Here is a 14,579-nt window from a genome sequence, read left to right on the forward strand (position 1 = left end):
TGTGGTTTACATGTTGGACATTGGTGGCAGGAAGGACTTGTACACTGTAGACCGTTTGAAATCTGCACACCTGGATATTTCCCTGCCGTGGCCGGAGGTTGCAGTTCGACCGAAGGGCTGGCCACCTAAGCACTGTACACGCGGTCTCTGCTACCCCAGGGAGCTGATGATTCTGGGGGTGGTGGTGTGGTGGACCCGTCTGCACGACAAAGCGGGCCAAAATTACCGAGGGGCACAAGATGGCACTGGGCCCCTGTTTGTGCGAAGGAGAAGTCCACGCTTACAGTCATTGGCCAGTAAGAGGGGCGGGGGGCGGTGGGAGCCTGTTCCTTCTTGTCGGGCACCAGGCCAGGTCTCAGTGACTCAGTAATGTCCCGACGTTGGTCCATGGAACAACGCGTGGGCTCTGGAAGTGGGAGGATTTCCTTAAAAAGTCAGTGCATTTGTTTTGAATAAATAGACTTGCTTGTTTCACTGACTCACAGATCGTTGTCTTTTTGTCACCTTAGCCCAGGTGCGAAAGATGCATAATTCCCTGAAAGTGGAGTCACAGATGGATAGGGTTGTAAAGAGATCTTTTGGCATCTTGGCCTTCATAAATCAAAGTATTGAGTACAGGAGCTGGGATGTTATGGTCAAGCTGTGGAAGGCATTGGTTAGGAGTATAGTGTGCAGTTCATTTTCATTCATTTCCCCCCACTGTTGATGCTTGATCTGCTGAGTTCAATGTCCAGTTTCAGCATGTGCCCTCTCCTGTGTGTTTCCTGATGCAAATAGTTTGCCTTCGATCAAACTCTAAGATATGAATACTCCTCCCCTCAGGAAAACTGTGCTTTACCCTCTTTCCCTTTCCAGTTTGATGCTGTAGCAGCTGTTTTGATACTTTTGTTAATGTAATAAATCATAATTGTGAAGTGCATTTTGAAAACAACTTCAGTGGTGCATTGTAATGACACCAGATGTAAGCACAGTTCAGTGGAATACACATTACAATGGGATGCATCGGAGCTGGGGAAATATGGAAAAAAAACCCTCTCTCTGCAGCTCCCACCTAACATCCAACCTACTGGACGTCGATATTTCTGATGATAAATCTCAGGCTTTGAGCTTCCATTTTATGACCATGCATAGTCCTGTGGATAATCAAAAACTGGACCCAGGCCCGAAATGTTGTGTGACCTGCTGACTTTCTCCAGCATTTCCCTGATGTGCAATCAAAGACCTGCAGCAGGTCAGACACCGGAGACTGTCTCTGTCTTTGCAATATCATGACTTGGTTTTCTCAAATCACATGGGGAAACTGCGCCGGTGGTCAATTTATGGTATGATTATTTGCCTGACCTGCCACTCTGTGGTGATGCACCTCTAGACTACTGCAGGGAGCAACCTGTGTACTTGGAGAAGAGCACTGGAGGACAAGGCCACACCTGGCCGGCTGTCAATCAGCCGACCTGAATGGACTAAGCCCCACCTGGTTGGCTGCCAATCACCCTCCGGGATATAAGCTAGATCTGGCCCTTCGAGGCCCGTCTCAGAGCTTGCAACAGCATTCTCACAGCCAGCTCTGTGGAAGTTTATGTTGAATAAAGCCTGTAGAACAGACTTTATGTTTTGTGTGTTTGCTTCTGTTTGATCGGGCACCACACACGCTAATCCACAGATCTCTTTAGTTCCTACCTTATTGCATCCGTCTTTTCCACAAATATGCACCAAAGTCATCGGCGAGCCAAAGTTTTACAGCAGCCTTTAAACAGAAGGTGATAATTTTGTCCTCATAGATTCAAACAAGCAGTTCCTTCAGTGGGTCAGTACACAGAAGTGCTGGAGAAACTCAGCAGGCCAGGCAGCATCAAGAAGATGTAAAGAGATAAAACCAATAGCCCTTTTTACAGAGATCCTGCAATGTTGCCGTAAAGAAGACCCGTCATTAAGCTGGTTTTTCTTACACTGAGCCAAACAAAACCAGCATAATGCAAATCAGCGCCGTGACTACCTCCGCTGCTGGCTTAAAGGCGGGACTACAATGACCCCTCCTCCCCAATTCTGTATTTGTACCTTTTGCACAGAACGGCGTGGCACAATATTCCTGCCTTGAAGAGGCCATGTGAAAGGGGCTAATAATTCAGACCTGAGCCTTTCGTTGAGGGATGACCTGCTGAATTTCTGAGGTATTAACTTGCCAGGGTTCTGAGGTACCGAGTCATGTGATCTGCTGAGTTTCTCCAGTGCCTTTCTGTATTGCACTCCTATTACTGCGTCTGCAGACCATGTTTAACTCCTTCAATGGTCAGTTCTTTTTGCCTTGTTCTCGGATGTTGGTGATGAAATCCTTTTTCTCTCCCAGATTCCAAAAGCTACAATGATGTGAATACTGTACTATGAACAAGAGCATCCCAAAAATGAATTGGGTGGATGTTTAAGGTGCTGGAAAAGGTACAGCTTAAGAGTGTTGCTTTGACTTGGGAGTCATTGAGCTTCTTGAACGTTGTAGAGTTGCACTCATGCAGGCAGGTGTAGAATTTTCCGTCATTCACCCTAACTGAACAATAACATTATGTTACAGATGAGGCCAATTCTGCCTGTTGGGTCCATGCTAGCTTCCAAAGCCCATAATTCCCATTCCTCCTTATTTCCTCTGCCTCTCTCTTGTACTTTGGTCCCACGCACAGGCTGATGGTGTGTGTGTGTGTGTGTGGAACAAAAATATGAGAGGGAGAGAGGAAACTCAGTGGTTGGGCCTTTCAAACTTGCGGGAGTCTCAAACAGCTCAGTACATTTAAACATTGCGGGAAATTTAAAGGACATCGCACAGCCCTTTTAAATACTGCAGGAAATAACAGCAGTGGACCCTTAGGCTAAGTAAAGAAGACCCGACCATGTGGATGAAGAGTGCAGGTTAAGCGGAGACACTAGGACCTAAGGCTTCCACTCCCTTCTATACTCCTGGCCAATGTATGATCCTTGGAGAACAAACTTGATGAACTTCAAGCCAGATTTCAACATCAGAGAGTCATCACAGAGTGCTGCGTGATGTGCTTTACAAAAACATGGCTAAATGTGGGCGTTCCGGACACGACGCTACACCCTCCATCGTGCTGACTGGACAGCAGTGTCAGGAAAAACCAGGGGAGATGGCATTTGTGTCATCATCAGTTCATCATGCTCCCCGACCTAGAACATCTGGCCATCAAGTATCACCCATTCTACCTGCCAAGGGAGTTCACTGCCATCATCATCCTGGTCTCAGTGTACATTCCGCTCCAAGCTAACATCAGGCTGGCACTGGAGGGACTGAGCACTGTGATTAACAGCCCTGAGAGAGGACATCCTGACACTTTCCCGATTATTATGGGAGACTTCAATCAAGCCAACCTGAAGAAGTCTCTGACAGACTATCACCCGCACGTCACATGTGAGACCAGGACCGCACCGGGGTTTGAATCCCGCGCTGTCTGTAAGGAGTTTGTACGTTCTCCCTGTGTCTGTGTGGGTTTTCTCTGGGGGCTCCGTTTTCCTCCCACCCTTCGAAAACATACCAGGGGTGCAGGTTAATGGTGTGTAAATTGGGCAGCACGGACTCGTGGGCCGAAATGGCCTGCTACAGTGCTGGATGTCTAAATGTAAAAAAATAGTTGAAGCAAAAGATGCATGCAGTCATCTGTAAAACTGGCGAGTCTGGTTCACTCAAGTCTGAAGGTGGGTTGGAGTGTTACTGGAAGTGTACACTGCAATCGTGAGAGGCAAAAATACCTTCTTGTGAAAGTGTTGTTACTATCTTTCTGATGACTGGCTCTGCCCACATATAACCCTGGCTTCCTGCCTAAACCCAGAACCCTTCCAAAGACGACTGTTGAACCCTACCTACCCTTAGTTATAAGTTAATAAAAGTGTTTGTTCTCCCTCCAGTCGTGAGAGCTTTTATTGACGCTACAGACTGTTAGTCTGCACCATGGGAATGATTTGCTTGTTTCCTTGAATGTGCACCACTTTTATTTTCAATATTTATGGTTTTCCAGACTTAAACTCAGTTATCAGCATCATCCGTGCCAATGTTAATGATATCAGCATTGACTACAATTTGCAATGATCCGTTTTCTGCAGAGTTCAAGCTCTTTTCATCTCCCTCCCTCCCCAACCCCCATATTTAACACTGAACACTTAACAGTTTCCTTTGTTCAGTGTCTTGACTGTTGTGCGTATCAGGGGTTTATGGGTTTCTCACCACATGGTGGCCAGTGCTCAGGCTGTTTTCTTCTCTTGACTTTCCTGGTTGGGATGGGATGGACCCCCCCTCCCCCACCAATTGAGGGAGAGGTAGGGCAGTGAGGCACTATGGTCCACATAATGCACTGGGCGCATTCAAAATGCGCGCAGGGCATTAATTGACTTCTGCAGACGTAAAAACTTCAGAAGCAGGGTGAGGTAGGTGTCAACACGGGTGGGAGGGACCAAATGATTACGAGTCGAGGAAGTAGCGAGGGACACCAAAGTCTGGTGGTGCTTGAGTGAGCATGTTGCTGTGGTAAAAGCATGTTCAAACCTCCTGGCTATGCATGGGAATAGTGTAATTTGTAGGGTTCCTGATCTAGCTGTGAAATGGGACATTTCCTGGAAAATGTGGCAATAAATGCAACCTGAGAGAGATGTATAAAATCCTGGTCAGTCAGAATCTTTTCCCCATGGTTAAAGCGTCACTCGCTGGAGGATGTGTTTAGGGGAGGAAGTTTAAAGGTGATATCGGGGGTTGAGGGGAGGGGGCAAATATTTTACACAGAGAGTGAAGGGCGCCTGGAACGTGCTGGCAGGATTAATGGTGGAAGCACAGGTGGGAGAAGTGTTTAAGAGGCTTCCAGAGAGATACATGAATGTGAAGGTGATGGAGAGTTACCTTGTCAAATGTAAACAGCAGTATTAGTTTGATTTCAGCTCTGACGTTGTTGGCCGAAGGGCCTGTTCTTGTGCAACACTGTCCTATGTTCTAATTATCTGAAGAGCATCAGCTCCTGTCTGAGCAGTGACATGGATACGTTCCGGTTCACCAATCATAGCAATAGGTCTACGGCGGATGACATTTCACTGTCTCGACGCAAAGCCCTGGAACACCTGGACAGGAAAGATACATACATCAGGATGCTCTTTATCGACAACTGTTCAGCATTCAACACCATCATCCCCTCAAAACTGATCGGCATACTCCAAGATCTGGAACTCAACACCCCACTGTTTAATTGGATCCTGGATTTCCTCACCTCCAGACCACAATTAGAGAAGATTGGTAAGAGCATCTACTCCACAATCTCCATCAGTACCAGCGCACCTCAGGGCTGTGTTCTTAGCACCCTGCTCTACTCACTTTACACCTACGACTGTGTAACTCGGTATGACAGTAACACCATCTATAAATTTGCCGACTATACCACGGTAGTGGGTTGTATAAAGGAAGGGGATAAGTCAATATACAGGAGGGAGATTGAAAACTTGGCTGAATGGTGCACCAACAACAACCTTGCACTCACTGTCACCAAAACTAATGACCTGATTGTTAACTTCAGGAATGGAAAAGCCAGAGGTGCATGATCCAGTGATCATTGGGGGATCAGAGGTGGAGAGGGTGAGAAAATTTAAGTTCTCGGGAGTCACTATCTCAGAGGATCTTTCCTGGAACCAACACACCAATGGCATCGCGAAGAAAGCATGTCAGCACCTCTACTTCCTCAGGAGTTTGCGGAGGTTTGGTGTGACACCAGAAACCCTGCCTTATTTTTACAACTGTGTGGCGGAAAGTGTGCTGCATCACGGTCTGGTACAGGGCCACCAATATCAATGAACGTAAAGCCCTCCAAAAGATAGTGGACACAGCCCAGGAGATCGCAGGCAAAATCCTCCCCACTATTGAGTCCACCTATAGGGAACACTGCTGTTGGAGGGCAGCAGCAATCCTCAAGGATCCACACCACCCAGCACACGCTCTGTTCTCACGCTTCCCATCAGGAGAGGAATAGGTGCCATGAGATATTGCCACCAGGTTCATGAACAGATGCTCCCCCTCCACCATCAGACTCCTCAACGACAAACTCAATCAGAGACTCATTTAAGGACTCTTGTGAACTTTATTGAATTAAAAAAAAAATTCTCTCTATCTTGCAGTGTTTTTTATATGTTTACATGTATACGCTGTGTAGTTTTTGTTTGCCTTATTAATGTGTGCTAATTCTAACTCGCCCACAGAAAAAAAGCTCCAGTTTGTATGTATGTACTCTGACAATAAATCTGAAATCTGAGGTGAGCTGGGCAAGGATGGTTGTACAGTCTACCATAAGTGCTTTTTCATTTGTGTAACTGTGAGAGATCTCTTATTTAATTGCTGGACGGTGTTCTATGGAACATCCCATTTAATTACCAATGAAACTTGCATGCTGCTTGTCAAACCCATTGCAACATTTTCTTCCCAAATGTATGGGCAATAGTCCCAATTCTTTTCGACCAGGGAGCTGTGTGGCGTGCCAGCTCTGAGAGGTCGTGTCGCTTCAGGACAAGCATGTGAACTCTCAAAAAAAAATTACCATCTCCTGTTGTCTTACCTTTCAAAAAAAAACTTCTTTTAGAGCCATGAAAATGTAATCAGAGCATGAGTATTAAAATTCAAATAGAGGGAAGTAAGGTGGAACCTTGGTTAGACCAGCGTTGAACAACTGTTCTGCTTTCCATGTTATTGAGGAACTAGAAAAGTTGCAAGAACTTGTTGCAATGATATCAGAAGCAAGAGAATGTATTTCTGTAGAAAGATTGAACAGACTTGGACTTTTCTCCTGGAAAATAGGAGAACCTGATATTCTTCGAGACTGCATTGTATTCATTCCATCTGCAACTCCGAGCAAATTAAGAATGCTTACAACATGTCCTGGGGGACATGCAAAGAAAAACTGTCTATCTTTGTCTCCTAAAGACCAGCTGAGACCCTCCAGTATTTCGGTGTGTTTAAAAGAAATAGTCACACCAGGCAATGATTATCTCCATCAAGAGAGAGTCCAGCCCCTGCCCTTGACATTCAAGTGCTGAATCCCTGATATCAACACTCTGGGAGCTACCAGTGATTAGAAACATAACTGGGTCAGCCACTTCTATAACAGGGTTGAAAGAGCAGGTCAGAAAATGGGCATCCTCCAGGTTTCCACCCATGTTCCAAAGACTTTCGAAGTTCATAGGTTAATTAGACACATGGGCGTATTTTGGGCGGTGTGAGCTTGTGGACTGGAAGGACCTGTTACCCTGCTGTATCTCAAAATTAAAAAAAAATCTCCAGTTGTCTGAATTTGCAGCTCCAACAGCATCTGGCACACCCCACGCCAACCAGGCTTGAACAGTCCACGATTGGCACCCCACTAATCACCATAACAACTCTTCAATGCTATCACCAGCATAAAATGATTGCAGTGCATGACATCACCAGTATCCAGGCTGGTCCAGAGCCGTCTCCCAAACCCACAATCTCCAGGATTGATACAGAGAAAAGCAGGAGGGTCATGTGAACGTTCCTCACTGTAGCCTCCCCCATGTGGCACACCATCCCGAGATGGTCTCCCTGCACTGGTGGGCCTCGGCAGCCCTCCTCAGCAGCGTCATGGGGGCATCTTCCCGGAAGCACTGCAGTGGCTTAGGAAGTTAGCTCAACATTGTTTCTCAAGGGCAAATGGAACTAAGTGATAAATGCTGGTAGTGATACATCCATCATGAAAAAAAAGATTAAGAAAACTTCAAAGAGGATGTGGGGGATAGTCACTCAAGGGATTGTGTTATCAGCTGCCTCAATGTGATTAAATGGTAAAGCCTGTTTTGTGAAAGGTCACTGGTAAATACATTAAAAAAAAATTGGGAGAGATATCCTTACCAGAATTTTTTAATATATTTAATTTTAGACATAGAGCATGGTAACAGGCCATTTTGGCCCACGTCAGTGCCGCCCAATTTTCACCCCATTAACCTACACCCCTGGTACATTTTGAACAGTGGGAGGAAACCGTAGCCCCCTGGGGAAATCCCACGCAGACACGGGGAGAATGTACAAACTCCTTACAGACAGCGCGGGATTTGAACCCGGGTCCCACTCGCTGGTGCTGTAAAGGGCATGGCGCTAACCGCTATGCCAACCATTCCGCCCCCAGAGTGCACATCCTACCTTGACTGTAGAAGAATGAATGCACTTCGAGTAACACGAGGGATAAAGAAAAGATGTTGGGTTCAGTGAGGAAAAAGTAAAACGAAAAGCTGTAGACACCGTGGTTGAGGAAAAGATGGGTGGGTTCTCGAATGAACCATAAACGCTGCAGTGGCAAAGGTTCGATGTGCTATCAATCAATCCATCTGTAGAACCAGATTCGAAAGGAATAACTTGAACAATTTACATTACGGAGACAGACAAGATACACTTTAGTGGTCTTGTGCTACTCTGCAAGGTTCCATTCTTTCATTCAGTGATAGTCCGTGACAAGTTTACGATCATGTGTGTTGCACAATGTATGCTCGCACTGACATTCTTACTTGCTGGAGTTGAACTGGTGCTTTGTTATGGAAAAAGCAAATAAAAAAAATCCTCACAGAACCAAAGAACACAGCAGCACAGAAAGAGGCCCTTTGGTCCTTCCGGTCTATGTGAACTACTACCCTCTCCACCCTCCTCCTGATTTCTTCCACACTCTCCTTGCTCTGCTCTCCATTCCAGTCTTCCTTCCATTGCCTTCCGTCCTCCAATCTTTGTTCCCCTTCCTGTTTGCCCTCTCTCCAGCACCCACCACACCTTCCATTTCAAGCACTTCCCTCACTTTGATGACTGCTCCCTGAAGTGGTGTGAAGTGGACATTTCAGGGATGGTCGGGGAGACAGAGAATTTAAAGGCCATTTAACTTCACTTTCAATTTATACAAATTAAAATGTATAAAAAAATGAAAGGTCGTAATTCGATTAAGTTTACTGTAACATTAAAAGGAGACTAAAATGAGGTTATGGGGTAAGTCCACGTCAGTTTCCGCAAAACAGGACGTCAAGCGCTGAAGAGCTGGCTCTGAATGGGCAACTAAAGCGGCATCGTCTGCAAAGAGTAGTTCACGGACAAGTTGCTCTTGTGTCTTGGTGTGAGCTTGCAGGCGCCTCAGATTGAAGAGACTGCCATCCGTGCGGTACCGGGTGTAAACAGCGTCTTCATTATGGTGTGAGTTAAGCATGATGCTGAAACAAGCCATGAAAAACCTTAACAATGAAGACGCTGTTTACATCCGGTACCGCCAAGGCAAATAGCGCCTTTGGAAGACTACACAAAAGAGTCTGGAAAAACAACCAACTGAAAAACCTCTCTAAGATTAGTGTATACAGAGCCGTTGTAATACCCACACTCCTGTTCGGCTCTGAATCATGGGTCCTCTACCGGCATCACCCACGGCTCCTAGAATGCTTCCACCAGCATTGTCTCCGCTCCATCCTCAACATTAATTGGAGCGACTTCATCTCCAACATCGAAGTACTCGAGATGGCAGAGGCCGACAGCATCGAATCCATGCTGCTGAAGATCTAACTGCGCTGGGTAGGTCACGTCTCCAGAATGGAGGACCATCGCCTTCCCAAGATCGTGTTATATGGCGAGATCTCCACTGGCCACTGAGACAGAGGTGCACCAAAGAAGAGGTACAAGGACTGCCTAAAGAAATCTCTTGGTGCCTGCCACATTGACCACCGCCAGTGGGCTGATATCGCCTCAAACCGTGCATCTTGGCGCCTCACAGTTTGGCGGACAGCAACTTCCTTTGAAGAAGACTGCAGAGCCCATCTCACTGACAAAAGACAAAGGAGGAAAAACCAACACCCAACCCCAACCAACCAATATTCCCTTGCAACCGCTGCAACCGTGTCTGCCTGTCCCGCATTGGACTTGTCAGCCACAAACGAGCCTGCAGCTGACGTGGACATTTACCCCTCCATAAATCTTCGTCCACGAAGCCAAGCCAAAGAAAAAAGAAAGATTGTTGTGGAGTAGGTTTATATAAGTCGGCACAACATCATGGGGTAGAGGGGCTGTACTGTGGTCTGATGTTCTATTTTCTAAATATAAAAAGAATAGATGGATAATAAGTAATCAGTTATCCTCATTTTAAAAATAAGCAATAGTAATCGAGCAGACACTTCATCTCGCTCAATGATTCTCAACCTTTTTCTCTCCACTTACATACCACTTTAAGTAATCCTTTGGCATGGGTGCTTTGTGATTAGTAAAGGATTGCTTAAGGTGGGATGTGGGTGGGAAGAAAAAGTTTGAAGACCATTGTTTTAATCGTACCTAATTGACTCGTTATGTGCACGGTTTCAGAACTCCAAAGGAAATTGGCCAATGACAATTTTTCTCAAGCAAAATATTTCAGTACCAATTGGGTCTAGAGTAGCAATTCTCAACCTTCCCTTTCCATCCACATCCTGCCTTAAGCAATCCCTTACTAATCTCAGAGCACCAATGGCATAGGGATTACTTAAAGTGGATGTAAGTGGAAAGAAAAAAACTGAGAACCACTGATCTAACCAATGCACAGTCTCTCGAGAATAAAATGGAGAACTTGAGAACAAGATTGGTGAACCCGAGGGACTCGGGGCATTGCTGAGTGCTCTGCCCCACAGAGATATGGTTGCCCTCAACTTGTCGGCCTCAGCCCTTTGGCATCGCGTGATGTCAGTGGATGGGCTTTCAGTGAGTTCAAGGGGCTGACCTTGATTTAAGAAGTGGTGCATGAGGAAGTTGAGCTAAAGATTTTGTGTCTGTTTTATTTTTCAGTTTTACCTTGGTGCTTTCTCCAGCAGCTGTGACAACAAGACCCAGTACCTAAAGGCAGGCCAATGTTGCTTCAAGTGTGGACCTGGTGAGTACCTCTCATAAACCACTGTGAGATTCTATTCATGTTTGAAACAAAGATTACTTTGTTAAAGTAGGAGATACTGTGTGCAGGGTGGAGGGGGTCCTCAATAATTTCATGCAGCATCTTCAGACAACAATCCTGGTCGATCACGTCGATAGGGGGGGGGAGGGAGATGCCAGTGATCCTCTCTGCCACTTTTATGGTCCTGTGGATTGACTTTTGATCCATTTCTTTGCAGCAACTGTACCTCACCGTGATGCAGCTGGCCAGGACACTCTCGATAGAGCTCCTGTAGAAGGTTGATGTGATGGTGGGGGGCAGCCTTGCCCGCTTCAGTCTTCTCAGGAAGTGCAGTCGTTGTGGTACATACTGATGTTGAGGGTCCACAATAGGTCACTAGTTAAGGAACTCCAAGGAATGTGGTGCTCTCCACTACAGAGTTGTTGCTGTGCAGTGGAGGGTGGTCGTTCCTGGTCCTCCTGAAGTCCCGATTATCTCCTTTGTTTTGTCAGGTTGCTGCTCTTGTACCATATCACAAGATTTCCGCCTCTTCTCTGTGGTGCGACCCATCATTGTTGCTGATGAGGCCAACGACTGTTGTGCCATCTGTAAACTTGTTGACATTGTTGGAGCTGGATCTGTCGATGCAGTCGTGGGTCAGTAGGTGTGAACGGGAGCGGGCTGAGCACACAGCCCTGAGGACCTTGATGGTGCTTAACATTCTGCTACTGACCCTGTGGTCTTTCCATTAGGAAGTCCAGAATCCAGTTACAGAGAGGGATGTTGAGTCCCAGTAAGGACAGCTTGTCCACTAGCCTCTGGGGAACGATCATATTAAATGCTAAGCTGAAGTTGACAAACAGCAGCCTGGTGTAAGCAGCGTTGTTCTTCAGATGGGTCGGGATGGATGAAGGGGCAAGGTGATTGTATCATCTATGGAATGGTTTCTTCTCTAGGTGAATTGAAATGGGTTGAGCACCTCTGGGAGGTGTGCTTTGATACGTTCCATCACCAGACACTCAAAGCATTAATGAAAATTTCCCCAGAAGGAATTAACCAATCTTTGCCATGGTCTAAGGAGAAGAGGGAAGCCATTTAGGACTGAGATGAGAAGAAACTTCTTCACTCATGTTGTGAACTTGTGGAACTCACTGCCACAGGGGAATTGGATGTCGCCCTGTGGGCTGAAGGTGTCAAGAAGTATGGAGAGAAAACAGAGACATAGTAGAGGTCACATGATCAGCTGTGATTGTATTGAATAATGGAACACGTTCAAGGGCTGAATGGACTTCTCCTGTTCCAGTTTTCCATGATTCTATGTTTTCCAAAGAATCTGGGATATGAAATAAAAATTCACATTTATCTAGTTAATGTCAGCAAAGAAACAGTAAATAAATGAGAGTTTTATTTAGCTAACATTTCTTCATGCATGAGATGATGACCCACATCCCACACCCACCACAGGTCACCCGTGTACATCTTGTATTCATTTTTCTTATGTCAATTCCACAGGAGAAAATTCCTGTTCCATATCTCAAATCTTTTGTGAATTCCTTCAGGAGGATTTCTGTCCCCGTATTGTAATGTTGGAGCACAGCGCATATGTCTCTCCATATCCAGGAAAACCAAAGCTGTGTATGATATTCACACATGGTCTAATGAGGACCATGTTTACTTGGAGAGATGCTTGAACTCCCAATACACTCCCAAGTACAGTAAATGTAGAATTTACCTTTTTGTCGACACTCACTGTATCTCCATTTACCTTCCAGAGATTGGTGTACAAGGTGTCCCAGTGATTGGGGTACAAGGTGTCCCAGGGATTGGGGTACAGGGCATCCGAGGGATTGGCGTACAGGGCATCCCAGGGATTGGGTACAGTGTTGTGCTCCCCATGTTCCCCCCAAACCTGTGTACTGCTCCCCATGTTCCCCCAGACCAGTGTCGTGCTTCCTGTGTTCCCCCAGACCAGTGTCGTGCTCCCTGTGTTCCCCCAGACCTGTGTACTGCTTCCTGTGTTCCCCCAGACCTGTGCTCCTTTACCTCTATGTGTGCATGGTTGTGTGTGTTCCTGCTGCTACCAGAAGGAATACGTTTTAGCTCCTTGCCGCATCCTTTGCGTTGAATCTCCATTCCCCATTTACCACCAGTGCTGTCGTGGCTCGAAGTGGGTTTTATTTTTTTCAGAATAGCTGATAATTTTTTAAAACCACCTCTTATGGCAGGCTTGGATGTGGTAATTAGTATGAACCCCTTTTTTACCCCAGTGTTGTTGAAAGGATTAGTTTTGGGTATGGAGAAGAGCAGGAGGTTTGAGGAGGAATTTTTTTACCCAGGTGTGGTTTGAGTCTAGACCCACTCCCCGAGGGGCTGCTGGAGTTGAGAACCCACTCCCTGAGGGGGTGCTGGAGTCTCAAGCTCACTCCCCAAGGGGGTACTGGAGTCTCGAACCCAATTCCGAGGGAGTGCTGGAGTCTCGAACCCAATGATGGGGTGTGGAGACTAGAATCCATTCCCCAGGGTGGGGAGGGTGTGTGGAGTCTAGAACATATTCCCTGAGGTGGTGGTGGTAGTGTCTAGAACTCACTGTCTTGGGGTGGGGGTGTGATGGAGACAGAGACTCTCACACAATTTTGAGAAGCATCTGGATGAGCACTTTAATCAAGGAATAAGGGTTTAGGAATAAATAAAAGGAATCAGTAACAATGGCTACTTGTGGGCTGAATGTTCCGCTTTCCATTCTGAATGACTCTCACTGTATTCAGTGCTGTAAGGGGAACGGTGTGGAACAAGAAAGTCTCGATGCTGGGATCGACTGCAAAACAGCTTTGTGCCGGAGAAATTCAGCAGGTCATGCAGCATCCACGGGAAGTTTCAGGCCAACCTGGCGAAGGGCCCAGGCCCGAAACGTTGGCCACGCTTTGCCTCCTGTGGATGCTGTGTGACCTGCTGAGTTTCTCCAGCATGTTTGTGTTTTGTGAGGGGAATTGTTCTTTTCCCACTGCACTCCCCACCCCCACCCCCAATCTCCTCACCCCTACTGGACCTGTTCCAGTGGATTTGTTTTGATTTTGATTATGATCTGTATTTCTTGAAAGTGCATCGCCTTGATCTAAATAGCTGAGGTTTAGTGTAACTTCCTTGTTTTCCACTGTTCTGATAGTCAAGGTTCTGAACTGTTGAGTCATATTGTGATGTGACATAATGTGTATTGGCCGCTATCAACTCCTTCATGTCCATGTAAAAGTGTCTCCCGTTTAGAACAGATCACCTCTCCTTGTTTTCTTACTCTACTGTTTCGCTGCGGATTTGGAGTGAAGTGTAAATGGCTTGTGCTGGTTGCACTTCTGAATTCTTGTTTCCTTCTCGTGAGCTGTACACTGACGAGGCCTGTGCTCGTGCGAGGTAGAGAACCTGTTCCGTATGAGGAAGTGGGTGGTCAGGGTTGAAAACTGAACGCAGTGAGTTGATGCTCGGATCCTGAGTCAAGCTGGTCGTGAACCAATTACTGTGAGCACGACTCCCACTAGCTGACATCCTCCCTAATGGACATCAGAATTTACTGTCATGAACAAGTCATGAAATTTGGCAGCAACATCGCAGCGGAAACATTCATTTAAACCACCTCACGACGATTAATACAAATAATAGTGCACAAAAAAGTAAGGCCGAAGGCATTGATGGCAG

The 14,579-nt window shown here is 46.3% G+C and overlaps 1 protein-coding gene across 8 annotated transcripts in view; it reads left to right on the forward strand.

Annotated features, from left to right (window-relative positions):
* Window positions 1-14,579, forward strand: part of LOC138736041 (transcriptional repressor CTCF-like) — a 332,424-nt gene that overhangs the window by 277,621 nt on the left and 40,224 nt on the right. For all 8 annotated transcript variants that reach the window (XM_069884866.1, XM_069884865.1, XM_069884863.1 and 5 more), the window contains one exon: window positions 10,811-10,895. In XM_069884866.1, the coding sequence (XP_069740967.1) occupies window positions 10,811-10,895 (85 nt within the window). The remainder of the gene's footprint in view (window positions 1-10,810; window positions 10,896-14,579) is intronic.

This window comes from Narcine bancroftii, chromosome 6, assembly GCF_036971445.1.
Source record: "Narcine bancroftii isolate sNarBan1 chromosome 6, sNarBan1.hap1, whole genome shotgun sequence".
In the NCBI taxonomy this organism is placed as follows: domain Eukaryota; kingdom Metazoa; phylum Chordata; class Chondrichthyes; order Torpediniformes; family Narcinidae; genus Narcine; species Narcine bancroftii.